This window comes from Pelodiscus sinensis, chromosome 4 (assembly GCF_049634645.1).
Source record: "Pelodiscus sinensis isolate JC-2024 chromosome 4, ASM4963464v1, whole genome shotgun sequence".
Classification (NCBI taxonomy): domain Eukaryota; kingdom Metazoa; phylum Chordata; order Testudines; family Trionychidae; genus Pelodiscus; species Pelodiscus sinensis.
The window spans coordinates 121,565,994-121,586,819 of NC_134714.1; the positions used below are offsets into that span (position 1 = coordinate 121,565,994).

Here is a 20,826-nt window from a genome sequence, read left to right on the forward strand (position 1 = left end):
GTTCTCAGAGAGTAATTATCAATGGTTCACAGTCATGCTGGAAGAGTTCAACAAGTGACATTCCACAGAGATCAGTTTTGGGGCTACTTCTGTTCAATATTTTCATCAATGATTTAGATGACGGCATAGCAAGTATGCTCATAAAGTTTGCAGATACCACCATGCTGAGAGGGATTGCAAGAACTTTGGAGGATAAGGTCATAATTCAAAATGATCTGGACAAACTAGAGAAATGGTCTGAGGTAAATAGGATGAAGTTCAATAAGGACAAATGCAAAGTACTCCATCTAGGAAGGACCAATCAGTTTCATACATACAGAATGGGAAGTGACTGTCTAGAAAGGAGTACTGCAGAAAGGGATCCAGAGGTCATAATGAACCACAAGCTAAATATGAATCAACAGTGTGACACTACTGAAAAAAAAAGCAAACATGATTCTGGGATGTATTAGCGGTAGTGCTGTGAGCAAGACATGAGAAGAAATTGGAATACTGTCCCCCATTCTGGGCACCACATTTTGGGAAAGATGTGGAGAAATTGAAGAGGGTCCGGAGAAGAGCAACAAAAATGACTGAAGGTGTAGAAAACATGACCTATGAAGGAAGACTGAAATAATTGGGTTTGTTTAGTTTGGAAAGGAAGAGAGAGAGAGGGGCTATGATAGCAGCTCTCTGTTAGCTATGGCACAGATGAAACAACAGCAAAAAAAATCACCACAAACTGAAGGGCATATTTGTTCACAGTCAGCTAGAAAGCCCAATAAAATATCCAGCACAGGAATTAAAGAGCAAATACACCAAACAATATTTATTACGGTCCTGCTACAACTCAACAAAGAAAGCACTAAATCATGCACGTCTCTTCCTGAAATGCTGTGTCCCTTAGTATTTTTAAGGTATCATAATGCCGAGGCATCAAGTGTTTGGGGATACACTTAAAGAGTGGACAGCACTGTCAAACACACTACATAGAAGATTTGCCTTGACATGTCCACACAGATCAGTATTTACCATGCCTCTGTTGCCTCTAGAATGAACTGCAGTGTACTCTACAGAGGGCAACACCTTAAAATCTATTACGAAATTGAAGCTGGTGCTGATTTCAATCACTGGCTTGTTACCCTGAGAATTCTGCTGTTAGAATATGAGAGCAGTGCTCAGTGATCTGCATGTTGGCCATCTAATGGCTTCCGAAGTGGAATGAAAGGTGTTGGGTCTGACATACAGAACTCACAGTAGCCTGAGATCATCCTACCTGAGAAAGGTGGCACCTCTGTCTGAGAGGGAGGCAGAGATGGCCACCTGGCTGGGGGGCAGTGCCTGGGAACTGGGCAGTTTTTTGGCTGGAAAACCATGGAGAGAACAGACTAAGCAGAGTGCTGGGAGTTGAGAGGCCCAGGCACCCCTGCCCCAAGGGGTCTAGGGCTGCCAGCCCCTGACTCTCTATGTCCACATCACGTCTATGCTGTGCTGTATCCTGGAGAAGCAATAAATCCTTCCTATTTTACTGGCTGGCGGAGTCTCATCTTGCAGGAGATGGGGTGCAGGATCGGGGGAGGGGGGTCCCCGACGCACCGTCACAGGGATGTTTGTTTTTCCTGGAGTGGTGTGGAATGGAGCGGAGTGACCAAAATGTTTCTGGGGCCTCAGTTTAAATGATGAGATTTTGCTATTATACTTTTCAGTTAGTTGAATGGATGCACCTGGAGTCCACATCCAAATAAACAACTGTCTGCCATCATTCAAGTGCAACTTTTTGCTTCCTCTCAAATTTTGATATTGAGATAGGTGTGACCAATAGAGAGCTCCACCGGTAGTGGAGCTGGAGCGAAAGTGGCTGACTGCTTCTTACAATCAAATGGATTTCATTTTTGCATTGTATGTATTTAGAAAAAAATGTTTAGAGTTGATTGTGTTCCTCTTTGGACACAATCCCATGCCCTCCTGGGAACAGTAGCATTCAGTTTCCTGGTTCTCTAAGGCCAGCATCTGAACTGGTTTCAAGTATCCACGGACATTCCCTCTTGTTGCAATCAGTGGCTATCTGTGTAACTTCCACACTCACAGTAAAAATGCATGAGACCCTTCAGCCCTCTGGATCAGGTGAACTCAGCAACTTTAATCTAAAAAGCAACGCCAACGTTGTACCATCGGCAAAAGGAAATTACTGTGAGTGAGGGAACAGTTCAAAGACCCAACCTGTTTCCAAAAGCAGAGCTTTGAGGTTGTATTCCCTGCAATTTTATATTTAATATCATACTGCATGAGCGCATCATTTTTCCTACATGTATATGAACTGGCAATACCAGCTGCACAGGTTTTCCCAGGAATAGTTTAAGGGATCTTCCCAAATCTCTGCCAATGGAAGCTTGGATTGGAATTGCTAGGGTGGAATGGGAGTGATTCTGTAGGTCACATGACTGCCCATTTCCCTACCACCTTCACCACTTAGCACTTAATGTGGCTCCTTCTCAAGTCAATGGGAGCAAAATGTCAGTTCTTAGGCACTAGGATAATCTCTTATCTCTCTGGAAGAGTCATTAATCTTTATGGCTCATTATAAATAATTCAATTTATTCTATTACAAGAGTTCTGTGCTTTTCAATCACTGAAATAAAGGCATGAGAGCTCAATCTCTCATTAGAAGAGGGCCCAGTTTAGAACCACATTTACTCTAATCACACAGACCTGCCATTAATCCAATAAGTTATGGTGAATTGTTGACATCAGAAGTCATTGAATGGATGTCACAAACACTTGTGTGAAGAAACTAATCAGGAACCATGTTAAATTTCCTTGCTCGGTTATCATTTTGCCCTGTTGAAACATCTGGGCCCCATCCAAGTTGTGACATACAAGAAAAGATGTAGAATTAATCACTTAGAACAAAGTACAGCATGTACGGCAAAGGAAAGCCAGCAGTACAGTGGAGTAACTGGTTGGGTTAGTCTCCATGAAGAATGGTCATTTGAGTCCAATTCCAACTTGCTGGTACAGATACGAAGGGTTTTCCACACACAATCCAACATGACCAACAGACTGAAGCTGAAACCTATTCAGGTTTGTACCGTCACTTCCCGACTTACGAACACACCGACTTACGACCATCCATACTTACGACTAACCTCCCATTAACCCCATTACAATATTTTTTAGTTGAGAACCGTATATGCCAAGTTTTTCAAACAGAGCGGGCAGCGTGTGTAAGGGTATCTCCAACTTACGACCAAATCGAGTTATGACCAAGTGTTCGGAACATAATCTGTTTGTAAGTTGGGGACTGCCTGTATTTGGCATTGTTGTTTCTGAGACTCTCACAAATAGTAATTTATCTTCGCAATGCTCCCGCAAGGTTAGGAAGTATTAACCCCCATTTTAAAGAAGGGAAACTGAGTCAAGGAAAGAGTCTCTATGACCTTAAGCAATGACCAAGAGACTTATGCAAAGCCAACAACTGATGTATTGAAGACAGATCTCCTGAATCCCAATCCAGGGCCTTAACCAGACGACCACCCCTTCTCAAGGACGTCATCTACCAATCCCACGGAAGACATGACTAAGTGGTTCTCACTGCTCAAAATGCCCTACACAGAGAAAAATACTCCCTGCTGACTGCAATCCATTCATACTTTGAAATGAAAGAGCTGATTACACACAGCCTTAGCCTGATTAGCTATAAACATTATATGTCATGTGCTTTAGTTTCATCAAGTAACCCCTTTGTATTATGCCCCAAGCTGCCTTTAACTTGACCATTTAAGTTGCTAACCCTTTTCTAGGGAGGCTGTTCTTATAAAATATTGCACTTTTTCTCATTTGGATTTTTATTTACATGCACAGGGCCTATATTTTCACACCTATAAAATGGTGGAGGCCTACCTTTAACTCCAGAAAAAGCCCAGATTATCCAAAGGCGCTGACCCTTTGATAAAAATCAGGACCTATTAAAGAGTCTCAACCTGGGCATAATCATCACTAATTGCTTGTGTAAATGTAGACAGAGGTATATTGCATCAGCTCTTTCTACTTTAGATGCATAGTAAGAGTTCATTTAAACTGTACTACTGAGTAAGTTAGTCATTTCAGTTCAGAAGTACAGATGTGAACTCTATGCCAGACTAGTCCACCCTTTTCTTTCTGCGGCCCCATCAATAGGCTATATAAATTCTAGGGCCTTGCAAAGTACCGGGCTGGGGGCTTCACATTTCTGACCCAGAACCCAGCCAATCAAATGCTGGCCCTGCTTCATGAATCCCCTGAAAGGGGTTCACGGACCTCCAACTGAAAACCACTGCTCTAAGCCAAACACTGCAGTCTTCACACAGGCAAAACTCCCATTTAGGTCAATAAGTTTTGCCTTAATAAAAATGAAGAACTGAAAAATCCAGTTCAGTCCTTCTAGAATACAGGACCTTTTATCATCCAATAAGCCAGCAACAAGTTAGAACTAATTTTTTAAATTAAGAGTTGTTACTATGGCCATCTGAGGTCATATTTTTCCCTACTGAGGTTATTGAGTGGATAGAGAATGATGAAAAGAACATTGAATTGAACAGAAGGGCTACAAAATTCAAACAAAGTGTGTCCCTGCCCCATTCATGCCCAGACAGGCATCCACGTAACGTTTGAAAATTCTTTTGTTTCTTCAATAAAATTGAGAATTTTTATGTATCTTCGCTACTGATGGTGCTGTAACTATAGCCCCTCTTAATGTCACATTGAATGTGTGATCATGTGGCTCTATTCTAATGCTTGGTAATGTCAAGGTCACCACTGTCCCTATGTTCCACATCTATTTAGCTCCTGCACAGATGGTCACAGGAATGTTTGCTCTATAGTTGGATTCAAGTCCCAATAATGAGTCTCTACAAAGCTACAAAGAATATATATTTATTGCTTCTAGATTCTATTGAATGAGGTTGCTCAAGAGCAAACAGTTGTATAGTTTTTGTATCTTCCATGGCAGAAATACAAAAACACATCCTTTCTATTCTACCAAGTCTAGACAGGTAGGAAGCAAGACTGGTGCTGGGAATCAAATATGTTCACATCAAAGTAACTAGAAAAATATTCTATCTTGGCATCCACTGTTTGCCAGCCATTCCCTGACAGCTGGCCCAATGGACCTTTGGTCTGACCCAGTGTTGCTGTTTTTACATTCTTATGCCTGGTAACTCACTGAGTGAACACAATATTAAACTTTAAAAGACAGAATAAATACTACATTTTTCAATGGGTCTCCAGTTCCTTTATAAACCTCTGGAAAAACTGACCGGCATAAAAGGAAGATCACCATCACTCTCCCCACACTGTGGTATAACAAACATTTAATTTTTGTTAATCTCCTCACCTTGTCACTGTTTCTGTATTTGCCCCATTTCTTCAACATCTTCAGCCATTTGTCCACTCGTTCAATCTCCTGCAGTTTTTGCTGAAAGAAAGAGTCAGTGCAAAACTCACATTACAGAAGAAGGGTCCTTGTGAAAGCACAAAACTCCTCATTCTCATTCAAGTTAACTGTATGATAACGGCATTTCCCATTTGAATCTGTGACAAGAAATAATTGAGGGAAAGTATGTACAGGGACAGAATTTCTACACGTAAGAGTGGGGAGGGGAACAACCTTGAGACACAGACAATTCTTTCAGTAAGAGAACTCCTTGATAGGAAACAGATAACTCTGGAGTTCATCCAGTCACAAATTTCCCCTGGGTTGTGTCTATCTGGTAGTATACAGATTCTACAGGGGATTCAAGCCCCGAGTCCTGATCTCAAAACTGGACATTCATGTTACCACTCAGAACAGACTAATCAGCTCCCTTGTCGTCACATGTCTGCAACTTTACCAACTGAGCTCAGTCATCCCTATTCATTCACAATTCAAGCATGTTATAGGGACTGTTATTTTCAAGTGAACTCTAGTTTATTTCCTGCAGCACTGCAGTTGATAAGAGGACACCACCAAGAACCTTTTAAGCTCCGATCTTAAAATAAAAGTGCACTTCATTATATTTTTAATTTTTTTTATTTGAGGCTATTAAATTTGTAGAGAAACATCCTCTAACTGCAGCAAATGGAACAATCTAGCCCCTCCTAAAATGATGGGATGTGATCTATTATCTAGTCTCAGCTGAACCAGATGTTTAGAAATACTGCATCTGAGTCGAGTTTTCCTAAGCTTCATTAATGTTTCAGAACAGGGGCTCCCAATACTTCCTTGTAGAATCTGCTCCTGACCCTCCTCTAACCTTTAGAACCTCTCTAAACCGGGACTCTAGTCTGTCTGGCAACACACATGGTCCAATAGGACCACCAATGTTCCTGGACTAGAGAGCCCAGATGGAGGGCTGGGTGGCCAGGCGCCCTGCCATAAGAATCCCACTGGGCTGGCAAGGTAGTTGGAACACCAACAGGCTCCAACAGGGCTGCAGGCTGCTACAGCGGGATCACAAGCCCTGGCAGGGCAGTGGAGCTGATGGGGAGGAAGCCAGCCAGGAGGCCAACAGCCGGGCTGGGGCGGCAGAAATGACACACACACACAGACACCCCGCTCTGGCAAAATCCCTCATTTGGAACCATCAGGGAAGTCAAACCTGCAGCACAAGTAGGTGGTTTAATACTCTCAGGGGATCAGAAACACAGAACAGCTTTAAGGACACATAAATGGGGACCAGGATATCCAAAGATTTTTCCTTTTTCATCCAATGAGGATCCAGTATTTAGGCTGAGATTTTCAAAGTCTCTGAGGCCCATCTGACTTTAAACTGCAGCCTGTTTAACTCTGTCACCATGTTCACAAAGAGCAAGAGGCAAAACAAAAGGCAATCACTCTCCCACAGCAGGGACTATCAATCTCTTTCCTACACACAAGTCTTCAATAAAGTTTTGTAATTTCACTGGAGCAAGAAAAACAAAAGCCTGGAACAGTGAAATAAAAAAAACTAAAAATAATGAAACTGAAAGGGAAAGGAAAAAAGATTGGAAAGAAAAAAAATGGAACCATCCACTGGAAGATCTGATCAGGGCTGTTGTGAATATTTCTCTTCTGCTTCAAACTTTCACATTAAGCTTCTCATGTGTATCTGTCCAGCAACTTCACAGCATTTTCCTACTTTCCTCCAAGTCAGAACTGTTGCACCGGACTAGAGAAATTCCCCAGCCTCCCCCAGGTCCTACACCGAGATCAGCAGCCATACTGAGGAATCCACTGTTTTCCCCTGTGCCTTCTAGGCTCTCCTACCAAGCTCACATCTGTATCACAACATCTGGGAGCATCTCTTCACTCAGCACTGACTTCCTGTAACTTTGTCGCTCCATTAGCTTCACAGCGCCAGCTTAGGAGATGCGGGTTTTTATATATTTAGAGAAAATCTCATTAGTGGGCCATGCTGAAAGATCTGTATTTGCTGTTTAAAAGGCAGGCCCAATCATCTCTCCATTTAGCACCATGGGTTTGCAAAATGTGATCCACGTAGGTAGTAAAGTTGACAGCTCTTACCTTCTCTTCCAGTGCGCTGCGGGTCGGTAGCTCATGCTCACTGAAAGATTAAGAATTTGATTGACTCACCAAGCAAAAGGGGTTTGGAACACAATACAGTGTACAGTACAAACAAGAAGTCTTAAACTGACCAAACCTGAAGGACCAAGAAAAAAATAGAGCTGATCAGCAATTTTCTATCAATGTTTTTTCAAAAGAAAAAGACCCCACAGTTTCCACAGGAAACCTTTTGATTTTGTAAAAATTTTGATTTCTGTTGGAAAAATCAAAACAAAGTATTTAATTTCAGCTCAGGTCAACAATGCAAAAGTTTTGTTTGTCAAATCAAATCAACATTTTTTATTTCCAAGTCATTTTGCCATTGCACTGCATCTGCCTGAGCTGTTGTGGTGCCTCATGGGAGTTGTAGTTCAAGTACCTCATCTTCCACGTTCTTCTACCAGAGGGGCTCAACATCTTCAAACTGCTGCAGTGCATCATGGGAGCCCCATGCTGGGAGATTCAATCCAACAGGCATTCCAGCCCACACAGAACCGGGACATGAGGCTCCTGAACTACATCTCCCATAAAGTACTACATCTGCTTGCACAGATGCGGTAAAATGCCGAAATAACCTGAATGTTTTGACTTGGGTCAACAAGCCAAAATATTTCAACCTGGGAATGTTGAAAAGTTTACTACTCATCAAAAGTGTCTGAACAAGATATTTTAACATCACATTTTCACTGGCCTGGATGCAGGAGAAGATCACTACCATTCCTTCTGAGACATTTCGGATTGAGCAAACAGAGCCATATAGCTGTCTACACACAGACTGCTGGAGCTGTTACAGGGTATCCTCCTGCATGGAGCATATAACTGCACCACGTCCATCTCATTGAAGGGTGGCAGAACAGAGTAATGAGTAACTTACTGCAGAAATCCAAATCTGTCTGTGACTTTATAGAGCGCGAAATCAGCATCCTCCCATGGGTCAATCTTAGCTCCTTCCTGCCTTCCCTGCAAAGCAAAAGAAGGCACAAGAGTCAGAACTAAAGGGAACACAAGTGTGAGGCCATCAGCATGTGCACGTTTGTCTCTAGCACTTGGAAGCTGGTACTGCATCACAGAATCATAGAACACTAGAACTTAAGGGACCTCGAGAGATCATCAAGTTCAGTCCCCAGTCCTTGTAGCAGGAGTCAGACCATACATTGTATAGATCATCCCTGATAGATGTCTGTCTAACCTGCTCTTAAATATCTCCAGTGATGGAGATTCCACAGCCTCCCTAGGCAATTTATTCCAGTGTTTAAACTCCCTGACTGGAAGTTTTTCCTAATGTCCAACCTAAACTTCCCTTGCTGCAATTTAAGCCCATTGCTTCTTGTCCTATCATCAGGGGCCAAGGAAAGTAATTTCCCCCCCTTCTCCCTGTGACACCCTTTTAGATACCTGAAAAACGCAATCATGTCCCCTCTCAATCTTCTCCTTTTCAAACTAAACAAGCCCAATTCCTTCAAACTTGCCTCATAGCTCATGTTTTCTAGACCTTTAATCCTTTTTGTTGCTCTTCTCTGAACCTTCTCCAATTTCTCCACATCTGTCTGGAAATGTGGTGCCCAGGACTGGACACAATACTACAATTGAGGCCTAATGAGTGCAGAGTAGAATGGAGGAATGACTTCTCGTGTCTTCCTCATAACACTCCTGTTAATGCATCCCAGAATCATGTTTGCTTTTTTGCAACAGTGTCACTTGTGGCCCACTATGACCCCTAGATCCTACCCAGACAGTCAATTTCCATTCTGTATGTGTGAAACAGATTGTTCCTTCCTAAGTGGAGTACTTTGCATTTGTCTTTATTAAACTTCATCCTGTTTACCTCAGGCCATTTCTCCAGTTTGTCCAGATCATTTTGAATTTTGACCCTGTCCTCCAAAGCACTGGCAACCCCTCCCAGCTTGCAATCATCCACAAACTTTATGAGCATGCTCTCTGTCCCATCATTTATATTATTGATGAAGATATTGAACAGAACCAGTCCCAAAAGACCCCTGTGGAACCCCACTTGTTATGCCCTTCCAGCATGACTGTGAACTGTTAAAAGCTATTCTCCGAGAACAGCTATCCAGCCAGTTATGCACCCTGATTGACAGCCCTGGTGATTAAAATTCACTTAATCTACAGAACTGATGAAGCACATGCCTCAATCATGCAGACTTCTCCTCTACACGGTCCTGCTGCTGTGTGTCAACCCTGAACTGGGAAGGCCAAATTTGGTAATATATTAGCTTTAATTCCACCTTCAAGCCAATTTGCTCTCCATGCTGAGACAGTCACTTTCTTGGTCACAGGATTTGTGGTATGTGTCAAATGATGCGGTCTGAATGAGAAAAAAACTGGGAGCCCAAGAGCGAAAGGAAAAATGGGTTGGTGATGAAACTTCTCCACTTTGGCTCCATATTCTTAGTAATTGCCATAGACCAACCCTTTTTGACCTTGTTCAGGTACAATCGGTAGAGCCTATGTTTGGATACCTGTCGGAGGCCACTAAGCCCGTCTGCTGAACATGCAACACAGATGACTAACACACAGTCATGTTACCTGCATCCCTAAAAAGTTCTGCAGGAAGAAAAAAAAGATTGATTTGTGTAGTTTGTTACTGGCATGAGGGCAGAATGAAGACATGACACTCTGCATAACACATTCCTGCTTCTCCTAGACAGCTTAGGTATCAGGAGTCCCATGTCTGGTGAGCAGATTCCTGGAGAAAAATGAGGTCAGTACCTTTTCATACTTGGCGATGATCTCTGCTCTCTCCTCTGCTATTAAGGTCTCTATATCTTTCTTCATGTCAGAAGCTGTAAGGAGAAAAGGGAGAAGAGAAAAGGAGATAATCAGCAAACATGTGCAGCCAAGGGAATATTTTGGGAAAGCGCTAATAGAAAAAGCTGTGCTGACAACTTCAACTTCAAGCTTTATCCCCAGGCTAAAATTAGACTGAGAATGAAAAGCTGAAAGTACAAAGTGTATGTGGCACTCTCACATACAGAATTTATCTGCCATTTCTACAGGCATTGCCTGGGTAAGCAGTTGTATTGAGTAAATGAAAGTCCCTCAGGTATATACACAAAAATTAGAAAAAACTTTAAGATACACTTATGTAATAAAACCAAACAAAAGTCTAGTTGCTCAATATATACAACAGATCTGTAAACACATCAGGATGCAGCAAGTCTGTAACTGCATAGAAAATCACTATTTGACTCTGATCTTTCATATTAAATGATTAAATAGTTCAGCCAGAGAAGCAGAACACTGTCATGGTTCCTGAGAAGCTAGTTCCCCGCCCCTCCCATAAATAAAGACAATAATGAAATGTTTTGTGTATGAACCTCAGACCTACCTACCCTCTCTGCCCCACGAGGCTGAAGTGCCAGGGGAGGGAGGTGTCTCAGTTAGGGCCACATCAGTGAGGCTTAGGGGGTTTTGGAGGGTTTTTTCCCTACATCTCACTTGTGTGGTCCCTGACTGATTTTTCTGTGAGTCAGTGGCCCCTGATCCAAAACAGGTTCCCCACCCCTCCCATAAATAAAGACAATGCTGAAATGTTGTGTGTTGGACTTAAAATTTTATTTAAAAACAAAGCCTGGCCAACAAGCCCCCATCTGGCCGCAGCAGCATAACACTCCTGCACCCCCCACAGACCCCAGCCCTGAGCCTATCGTATACCTGCACCACTTCCCCAAACTCCTGCTCCCCCATATCCTCAGTCTTCTGCCACAACACTCCTACACCATCCACACACACTTGAGCCCATGATACTCCCAACCCCCCTGCCCTGAGCTCCTCATATTCCCACGGGTTGCCAGGTGTCTGGTTTTCTACCGGACAGTCCGGTATTTGCACCGTCTGTCCGGTAGAAAAATTCAGAAAATACCGGACAAGTGCAATGTCCAGTATTTTCTGAATTCCCAGCTGGGCTCCGGACAGACGCTTGGCAGGGGCAGGGGAACAACTGGGAGATGAGCCACAATTGGCGCTGGGAGCCCTGTGGTCGCATGCAAAAGCCGGGAGAGGCAGGGCGGGGGCCGGGACTCCCAGCCATTCCCCTCGCCCGGCTTTTGCATGATACCAGAGGCTCCCTGCGCTAATCACAGCCCCACCTCCCAGATGGGAGCCTCTGGTTTCGAGAAGACGACAGGCAGGGGGAGTGGCTCCCAGCCCCGCCCCCGCCCGGCTTCTGCTCGCAACTAAAGAGACTGCCTGCCAGGGGCGTGACCCGAAGGACTCCAGCTGTGGCCAGTGGCTGCACCGCCCCCTCAGCCAGGTCTGCTTCCCACCCCCCTTCCTTCCAGCTCCCTTCTCCTCCTGTCCAGCCCTACGGTCCCTGGACACATACCCCCCCCCCCTTCCTCCCATCTAGCCCCGCGGCTCCTGGACCCCTCCCCCCCCCCCCCCGGGCCAGCTCTGCTTCCTGCCCCGCCCCCCTCCTGGCCAGCCCCGCCCCCCTCCCAGCCAGTTCTCCCCTGCTCCCCACCCACGACCAAGTGTGTCTTTTTTTTGGCGGGGTCTATCTGGCAATCCTACTCCTGACCCAAAGTCCTGCACCCCCACATCCACCAGCCTGAGGCTTACTCAGCAACCCAAACCTCCACCTGACCGCAACACTCTCCAGCCTGGAGCCCTCTCCCCGAGCCAGCGTCCCCTTCTCCACCTCCTCCTGCATGCAAATTCCCTGCCAGAGCTTGCACCTTTCACCCCTTCCCACACCAAAATCCCTCATTCCCACCCCAGAGCCTGCACCTCCTATCTCAACCCAGTGAGAGTGAGTAAGGGCTGGGGACAGCAAATTATGGAGAGGAAGGGAATGGAGTGGGCAGGGCCTCAAGGAAGGGGTGGGGTAGATTTTGGCTTGCAATGACATTTAAAAAAAGTGATCTTGGGTGGAAAAGGTTGGAGACCACTGCTCTAGCTGTAATACTTACTTATCTCATAAGAGAGGAAACTTAGCACCTTTCTACAGTTTTATCAGTGTTTTACTGCAACAAAGCAACACCTCCATGCTACCGGTTTCCCATAGGGCACAAACCATCCCAGTTCTTAGCTACAGGGCTGCAAGGCGTACATGCAATTGCTGAGGGGGATATGCTCCTTTCACAACTCCCCCAGCTGTAATGAGGGGGCACAAATCTACCTACCACATTCTCACTGTAGGCCCCTCTAAAGTTTTCTCATGTCATGTTGCCCTTACTGCAAAGTCTATAAGAGCATATGAACATTTGTTAACCAGGCAACCAAACTATAAAGGGCATCCTTAGGATAAGCTACAAATGAGGGGCTGGATCTTGTAGCCAATACACAACAGGTAAAATTATCCTGTAGGCTTATGTTACTTAGAAGCTTAAGGTTCCATTGCAAAGCAATGGGACTTAATCACTTAAAATGTTTACTCAGTGGGACTACTCACATGAAGAGCTAGCCAGTAAAGTAGAAGAGACTAATGGTTGTAACGGAACAATTTATGAGCTGGGACTCTGTCTGTTGAAGCTATTTATGTGCACAGATACTGGATTAAATGCAGCTGATTTACAAATCCCTATGGAATGGTCAGCAAGGAGATAATCTTCAGCCCGCTCCAGAGTTATGCATCCTTTTTAACTGGAGGCATTATTTAGGCTTGGCCCATACTGCTCATAGGTTCACTTAAGGCAGCTCACATCGATCTAACAGTCAGTGTCTACACTACAACATTGCTCCCGTCAATATAAGTCGCCCACTACTTTGACCTAGTAACTAAGGATCAGATTTTTTCCACAGATATTATTTAGTAATAGCAATGGACAGGTCATACTCAATTCATGGAAGCCCATGACCGGTCCCTGACATTTACTAAAAATATCCATCACAAAATGGGGAGACGCTAGACACCTGTGAGGGCCTGGCTTGGAGCTGCAGCGTGACCCCCATCTGCAGCGGCCAGGAGCTGGGTGGGGGTTAAAGACAGTGAATGGCTAGCCAACTACAAAAGCAGTTTCTCCTCTCTCGGTATTTACATCTCCACATGAGCTGCTAGAAGTGGGCCTCATCCTCCCTGACTGAATTGACCTCTTTATCTCTAACCTTACTCTTGATTGGAACGTTTTTCTTATGCCTGTATATTTATACCTGCCTCTGGAACTTCCACCACATGCATCTGACAAAGTGGGTCTTTGCCCATGAAAGCTTATGCTCCAATAAATCTGTTAGTCTAGGTGCCACAGGACTTCTTGCTGTTCTTGCAGATTCAGACTAACACTGCTACTCCTCTGATACTGTGATGTGAGTAATTTATTTCACAAGTGACAATCTGATATAGTTAAAAGAATCAAGGTATCATAAAACCTTTCAATAGTTTAAGGGAGGGGAGGAATCTGTTCTCTGTACTTGTAAATGGATTCAGTGGAGGAAATAAAACAATTCTCCCTGACTGTTACACACTGAATCGTGGCATACCACTTAAAACTCTAACTAGTATATCCATAAACTAAACCGCTTTAATAGCCCCTATTAATGCAGAAGCTTTAAAAGCAAACTGCTCTCAGCTCTTTCTTGTAGGATTTTAAAAGAGTTGCTGGAGCATGTTGAAAAGCCCTAATGGCATTGACTTTGAAAAGCTGTTTGGAACTGGGTTCAAACAACATCTGTTCCTACATGAAGAAAGCTAAAATGCAACAACCTCCATTTAACAGACACGCACACATGGTCTACTCTTCTCCATCTGCACATGGAAGTATTATTAAAGTTAATGGGAGCCACATACACTGATTAAGGATACTATGCCCTTAAGAACGATTTCCCAAAGCACATATACCAACCTGAATAGGAGTTAACATGCACAATTACGGGCATTATTAAAAACGCTAAGGAATGGAGAAAGCTGCTAAAGAAAATTGGCACATCCGAGAGTTTTATTTTCGGTTTTGTTTCTCTGTACAATTGCTAGAGACTTGCAAATCCATGGATAATATTCACTTTAGATCTGCGGGTATCCACATCCATGGATGTCAATGTTGATATTCGCAGCTCATTTTTGTGACTATGGATGTGGATACAGATATAGCAAAATGCAGGACAATGTAGCACTTTAAAGACTAACAAGATGGTTTATTAGGTGATGAGCTTTCGTGGGCCAGACCCACTTCCTCAGATCAAATAGTGGAAGAAAGTAGTCACAACCATATATACCAAAGGATACAATTAAAAAAATGAACAAATATGAAAAGGACAAATCACATTGCAGAACAGAAGGGGGATGCGGGGGGGGGGGGGGGAGGAAGGAAGGTAAGTGTCTGTGAATTGATGATATTAGAGGTAGGGAGAGTGGGATGTTTGTGAGTTAATGGTATTAGAGGTGATAATTGGGGAAACTGTCTTGGTAATGGGTGAGATAGTTCAAATGTTTGTTAAGTCCTTGTTGGCAAGTGTCGAATTTTAACATGAATGACAGTTCAGAGGATTCCCTTTCAAGTGCAGATGTAAAAGGTCTTTGTAGCAGAATGCAGGTGGTCAAGTCATTGAGAGAGTGTCCTTTCTGGTTAAAATGGCAAGAAACTGTTTTCTCTTTGTGAGTTTCTCTGTACTTCTCTCCCCACCCCCCGCATCCTCCTCCTGTTCTGCAATGTGATTTGTCCTTTTCATATTTGTTCATTTTTTTAATTGTATCCTTTGGTATATATGGTTGTGACTACTTTCTTCCACTATTTGATCTGAGGAAGTGGGTCTGGCCCACGAAAGCTCATCACCTAATAAAACATCTTGTTAGTCTTTAAAGTGCTACATTGTCCTGCATTTTGCTTCAACTACCCCAGACTAACACGGCTACATTTCTATCACGATACAGATATACATATTGTATCTGGAACCCTGAAAATGTGTGGATATCCACTTTATATCCACGGATATCTGCACCTACAGATGTCAATGCAGAAATCCGCAGCTCATTTTTGCAGATATAGATGCAGATACAAAATTTTCGTATCAGCGCAAGGCTCTAACAATAGCTGTCTACCAGCTGGGAAAAGCAACATGTGAAGCCCTCCTGTGCACTGCAGATATGGGGTTAATATGGGATGTCTCTGTCTTACATCCAAACCGCTCCTTGTACAACACTGGACATAGTTCTCTCTCTCCTTAAAGAAGGTGGCTAAAGCAAAGGGGTTCTATTCTCCCATGGACAAAACACAACAGCAACCGGCAGAGCCTCTTTTCAGTCCACTCAGAAATTAGTCACTCTCAATAGGTTTCCAATGGAAAAATTATATCCCCCCCTCCTCCGGCCCCGCTCTCTCTGTAGGTAGCTTTTCTCTCCCCTACTGCCACAGGGAGTACTGCGTTATAGCTTCTGCTATGCAAACTCCACAGCAATCTCACTATAGCTTAATGCTGAAGTTATCAGAACCTTGCAGTGCCTGTTCAGTCATGCAATGGGATGAGCTGAAGAACCTGGCTTTCCTGGCAGAACCTCTCTCAGCAGGAGGAGGTGCGGTGAGCAGACCCTTAACCACAGTTCTGATGCTCTGCCTGTTTACTCTCCTTTGAGCCTTCAGGCATTATTAAGTGATAACATCTCATGATACTGAAACATTCGGAATTACAAACTGCTCCTTGCCAATCCATTGTCAGTTCCAGACCAGGGCCTTAAAAAAGGTGCATCCTTCATATCAAATGCCTCATTTTGAAAGCTGCTCGCAAATACAAATCATTGCAAGCGATGTTCAGTGCACGAATGTTAACCGCCCATTAGACGCAACATTCACATTTTAAAAGACACTGCAACATTTATTCAGTAGTTCAGCTTGGTTTTGGAGGAAAATAAAATCTTAAAAAATAAGGCGGCGGCAGCAGTAGCAACAAAAGATTGATTGTAAAGGCTTCTACACTGAAGGGATTTAATTATTATATTACAGCTGCTCAGAGAAACTGCAAAATGTTAAGGTTTTTTATTTTGATAAACTACAATTACAAACTAAATACACAGAAGTATATTGAGCAATCTTCCTGGGGTGTATGTTTTCTGCCAGCACAGCATGGGGGCTTTACTATTCAAAGTTTGTGTACCCAGATGCCTAAAAAGGTAAATATAAAGGTCAAGGCCATCCCTACCAACACACAAAATATCAGCTATGTAAGATAACATGAAACTTGGGACACCAAATTGCCCCAAATTTCATAAGCCACAGATAAGTGCATGCTGCATATGCAGTCAGACATTTCCCAGCCAGCCTCATTTCAGACTGCACTCAAGCAGGACTGTCCGTAAGAGGGTACGGGGTAGGGATACAATAGTGTAGTTGATTAACCAATGAGCAAAAGCTTACCAGTTAATGCTATAGATTACACGCATTTCCCCCTCCCCTGCTATGGCCAGTACATTTTTTAGCAGGCTGAGCAGCAGCCCAGCTCAATCTCGGGTTGCAGAGAGTCCAGGACCTTCTCCTGCTGCGGTTCTGCATTTCAAGTGTATTAGGAGCCAGGCAGGCAGCCCAGCTCAGTTCTGACTCAGGCCAGGGTCCAGGAGCTCAGACCCCACCACCAGAGAGGGGCGCTGCCAGCCCGCCCTGTATCAGAGGCAGGGGTCACAAGCAGCTGGTCTGCGAAGGGAGCTGGTTTTTAAACTCGCTCCCCTCATGGACCAGCTCCCGCCTGAGATAGCGACGCAGGGTGGCAGGGCGCTCGCTGGGAGTGGGCCTGGAGCGCACTGGCTGCTGGCCCCACCCCAAGGGACTATAGAATAGTCAACTAATAGATAGGAATTCATGAGGTTCATCGACTAGTCAACTAACCAATATTTAACATCCCTAGTGTGGGGCTCAGGACAACCCCCATGCTGCACCTGTGCTCCGCCCCTTCCCACAAGTCCCCACCCCACTCCACCCCTTCCTCTAAGCCCCTATTCCTTCCCATCCCCACACCTTCCCCCAAACCCCTTCCCCCGAGCAACAGAGCATGGGGGACTAGTGGGCGGATCAAGCACTAGCAGCAGGGGTCAGCCCCACTTCCCACCACCGCCAGTGAGTGAGTGTATGAGGAGGCCCAAACCCAGCTGCCTCCCTACACTGCTCCTGGCCCCCGGCAGCTCCTGCCTACAGCCCCCTCCTCCAGCCACTGCACAGAGCACCAGAACTAGTAGGGACAGCCAAGGGAACAATCTTGTTAATTCCCACTAATGATGGGGAAGACGCGGGGGAGGGGTTGTGTGCATTACTGAACTGATAAATGGACAAATAAAGCAAGAGGACTCCATTTGAAAAATCTGATATTTTCCCAGTTACAGTGTAGCTTTATTTATACCAGTTCCTAGCAGGTTGGGTACTGTAGTAAAAGCAGCTGCAGAAGAGTCAGTAAATGTCAGTCAACGTCCATGTAAAAAGCAGTGTGGAGTGTCCCTGGGAAGACCAAGCCTATTCACAGCCTGTTGTACCAGCTGATGGGCCATCATGCTCTGTTTAGCTTTTCCATTTTAGTCCCTGAAGTGTCTGCAGCGGAAGTGACCCAGAGCAGCCTACATGAAATACAGATACATAGGTCAATAGTCCTAACTTCATTTACAAAAATGATACATGCATTCGAATGGGATAACCCCATTCAGTAAATCGTAACCTTTCGATTATACCTTACATCTTCCATAAAGCATCTCTCTGTGATGTCATTCAGAGCATAAGCACATTTTCATAAAGCATGTGGAATGCCACATCACACTGAGATCCTTTTAAAGTCGTTGTGTAAATAGAGCTTGACTTCTTTCATCTGCTAGAGCGATAAAAAGTTGAGGTGTTTTCCTAGTTGCTTTTATTCTCAGTAAAATGTCAGAGCCTGTCAGACATCTAGAGAGTGAATCCTTCTCCCCTAACCAAAGGCATGAGTTTTAAGAAAAAATACTGGATGACTTGATTCATATGAAACTCAAATTGCTACAGGGAGGAATTTTAGGTCAAGGCAAAGAAAAGGAGTATGGGGCAGATCTGCCACAGGGGGCACTGACTGATGTGATGGTAACTAGGAAGGAAACTTTCATTGAGAGATGAGACATAGAACAAATAGCTAATGATAAGAAGGGAGGTTTGGTGAGAGTACAGAGATTGAGATTGAGATCCCTTTGTGGTATGGATTTCATCCATGGTGGGAAAGTTCTAAGTAGACGCTCCAGAAATCTAGTCATTGTAAGGTGAGTAAACATAGCATGGTCCTCCACTAGAAGATGAAAGGTGCTGACTGTTGCACGATGGTCACAGAGAAGCCTAATGTCTTAATGGGCTTTCCAGTGGATTTTGGGAATAACCCGCATTGTTGTGACCAAGAGGAGAAATGCTTCCATTTAGTCACAGAATCTCCTAGTAGACACTTTCCTGCTTTAGTTCGGAATAGATTAAACTGCCATTGAATAAATACACTAGATGTCTGGCTAGCCATATCCCAAAGGCAGCGGATGCTTCCAATACCTCCCATGGGTTTTGTCTGGGTCATATTCCATGGGAGGGGGAAGAGTGATTCTCATCTGAAGTATCAGATTTGCTGGATGAAGTAATAGTGAAAGCAGAAAATAGGTCTGAGATAATGGCATGAAGATCAACAAAATAGCAGGTAAAGCTGTGCATATGATTTGGTTTAGGAAATAACCAAGTTATGCACTTGTTTCTTTTAAAACATGAGTTTGATAAGGATATGAAAAGGCTCTAATAGGACTATAGAGGTAAAACTTCCAGCTCCCAATATTAAGAGTTAAGATAACAAAGGATTAAGTTGCAACTGACCCCAGCAGATGATCAACGGAGGCTTGAACAGAAAGGATGTTACTGCTTATCTGGACTGAACACTCTTGAGCAATCAATAGGTAGTCTGAACTCTTCATGCTTCTACAAAGAATTTCCTAGATTACCTGGAAAATACCAGGTTGCTAATTCAGCTCAACTGGAATTTCAAATATCATTTCCCACTACAGTACTCTGTTGCCCTGAGAGAATATCCAAGGCAATTTCACATAAAAGTATATAAATTAGGCAGGATACAAATGTTCTTTTGTTAGCCTACAAGTCACAACTTGCTATTGGGATTCCAAAATAACTGTCAGTATTTTATACTTTAAGAGAATTCCCCCTTGTAGTTAGCAATACCATACATGTACACACCTAAGTAACAATGACTGTTTAAACAGAATCTGTGTTCCATGTATCTTCCTTTTCACTTTACTTTCCCCAAAAGACCACATTGCGCTCTTCTGTTTATTTTTCGTTTGCGTGCAATTGGGTCACTTTAAAAATATGTTTAACAAGAAATGTCAAGCTCCTTAGGGAATATCCCTTACTCTCCTCTAATCTTGTGTAGCAAGCTAAATATTACCATACTGCTTGCTATGTATGCTTTTACTGACATGCAGATCAAATACAATCGGTTTACAATGCAAAAGCCGATTTTTCTCCTCGCTAGCCCTGAAAACTCCATTTTAGCTGGGATCATCTTTCTTATAGACACTATACATTAGTGACTTCTCACAAACAGCATTTAGCTCACAGTGGTGTCTAAGCAAAGAAGAACCCACCCCATTCTTCCATCAGGGGATTGGCTCTGCAGAGTTAAAGGGAGATTTCACTAGCAAGGCGAGCAGATGTGGTTCAAGCCACAAGCAGAAAAGTTGAGTAAGAAATAGTCCCTTTTACTGGGAGTGTTCTGGCTGGCATTGAAATGATTTATTTGTGTTACAGGGAGATGCAGGAGTTCATAAAAACGCCTGGGATACAGGCCCGGCCTTAGGGCAAGGCAAGCAAAGTGGTTGCCTTAGGCCCTGCCCCTTCAGGGCCCTGCGCCGCACCGAGCCCAAGTACAAGGGGCTGCAGCTGGAGCTGCACAAACTGGTCACCTATGCTGCTGTGGGGCTGTCGCTCCTGCTCATCTCACTGGCCTTTGTGCAGGAGATCTCCATAGATACCCGCCCCGCCAGCCCCACAGCCGGGCTGCCTGCCTCGCCCTCTGGAAGTCTGGGCTCCAGCCTGGCCGCACTGGCAAGGCTGTGAGAGCTGGCTCAGCCCGCGTGCATAGACAGCTCTAGGCTGTGTTTTGTCCCAGTGAGCTGAGCTGCTCACCTTTCTCCCTGTCTGCCGCAGATTGTGTTTTATCTGTATGAGGGGGGAGAGTCACACAGATCAGCAGAGAATCTGACCTGGCCAGTGTGTTGTAGAATATATCCGGCAGGAGACTTGTGTTGCCTGGGCTGGCCTCTCAACTAGGTTTGACTTAAACTTGAGCATCCGTGCTGGGTCCCTCTGTCAGCGTGTCGCCTTGGGCCCCACAAACTCTTTGGCCAGGCCTGC

General features: G+C 44.3%; 1 protein-coding gene across 8 annotated transcripts in view; it reads right to left on the reverse strand.

The window, feature by feature from the left end:
• Positions 1 to 20,826, reverse strand: part of LOC102457209 (uncharacterized) — a 160,003-nt gene that overhangs the window by 38,624 nt on the left and 100,553 nt on the right. For all 8 annotated transcript variants that reach the window (XM_075928293.1, XM_075928298.1, XM_075928297.1 and 5 more), the window contains 4 exons: positions 10,268 to 10,341; positions 8,412 to 8,497; positions 7,499 to 7,538; positions 5,351 to 5,431 (listed from right to left, as the gene is read on the reverse strand). In XM_075928293.1, coding sequence (XP_075784408.1) covers positions 5,351 to 5,431; positions 7,499 to 7,538; positions 8,412 to 8,497; positions 10,268 to 10,333 — 273 coding nt within the window. In that variant the 5' untranslated portion in view covers positions 10,334 to 10,341. The remainder of the gene's footprint in view (positions 1 to 5,350; positions 5,432 to 7,498; positions 7,539 to 8,411; positions 8,498 to 10,267; positions 10,342 to 20,826) is intronic.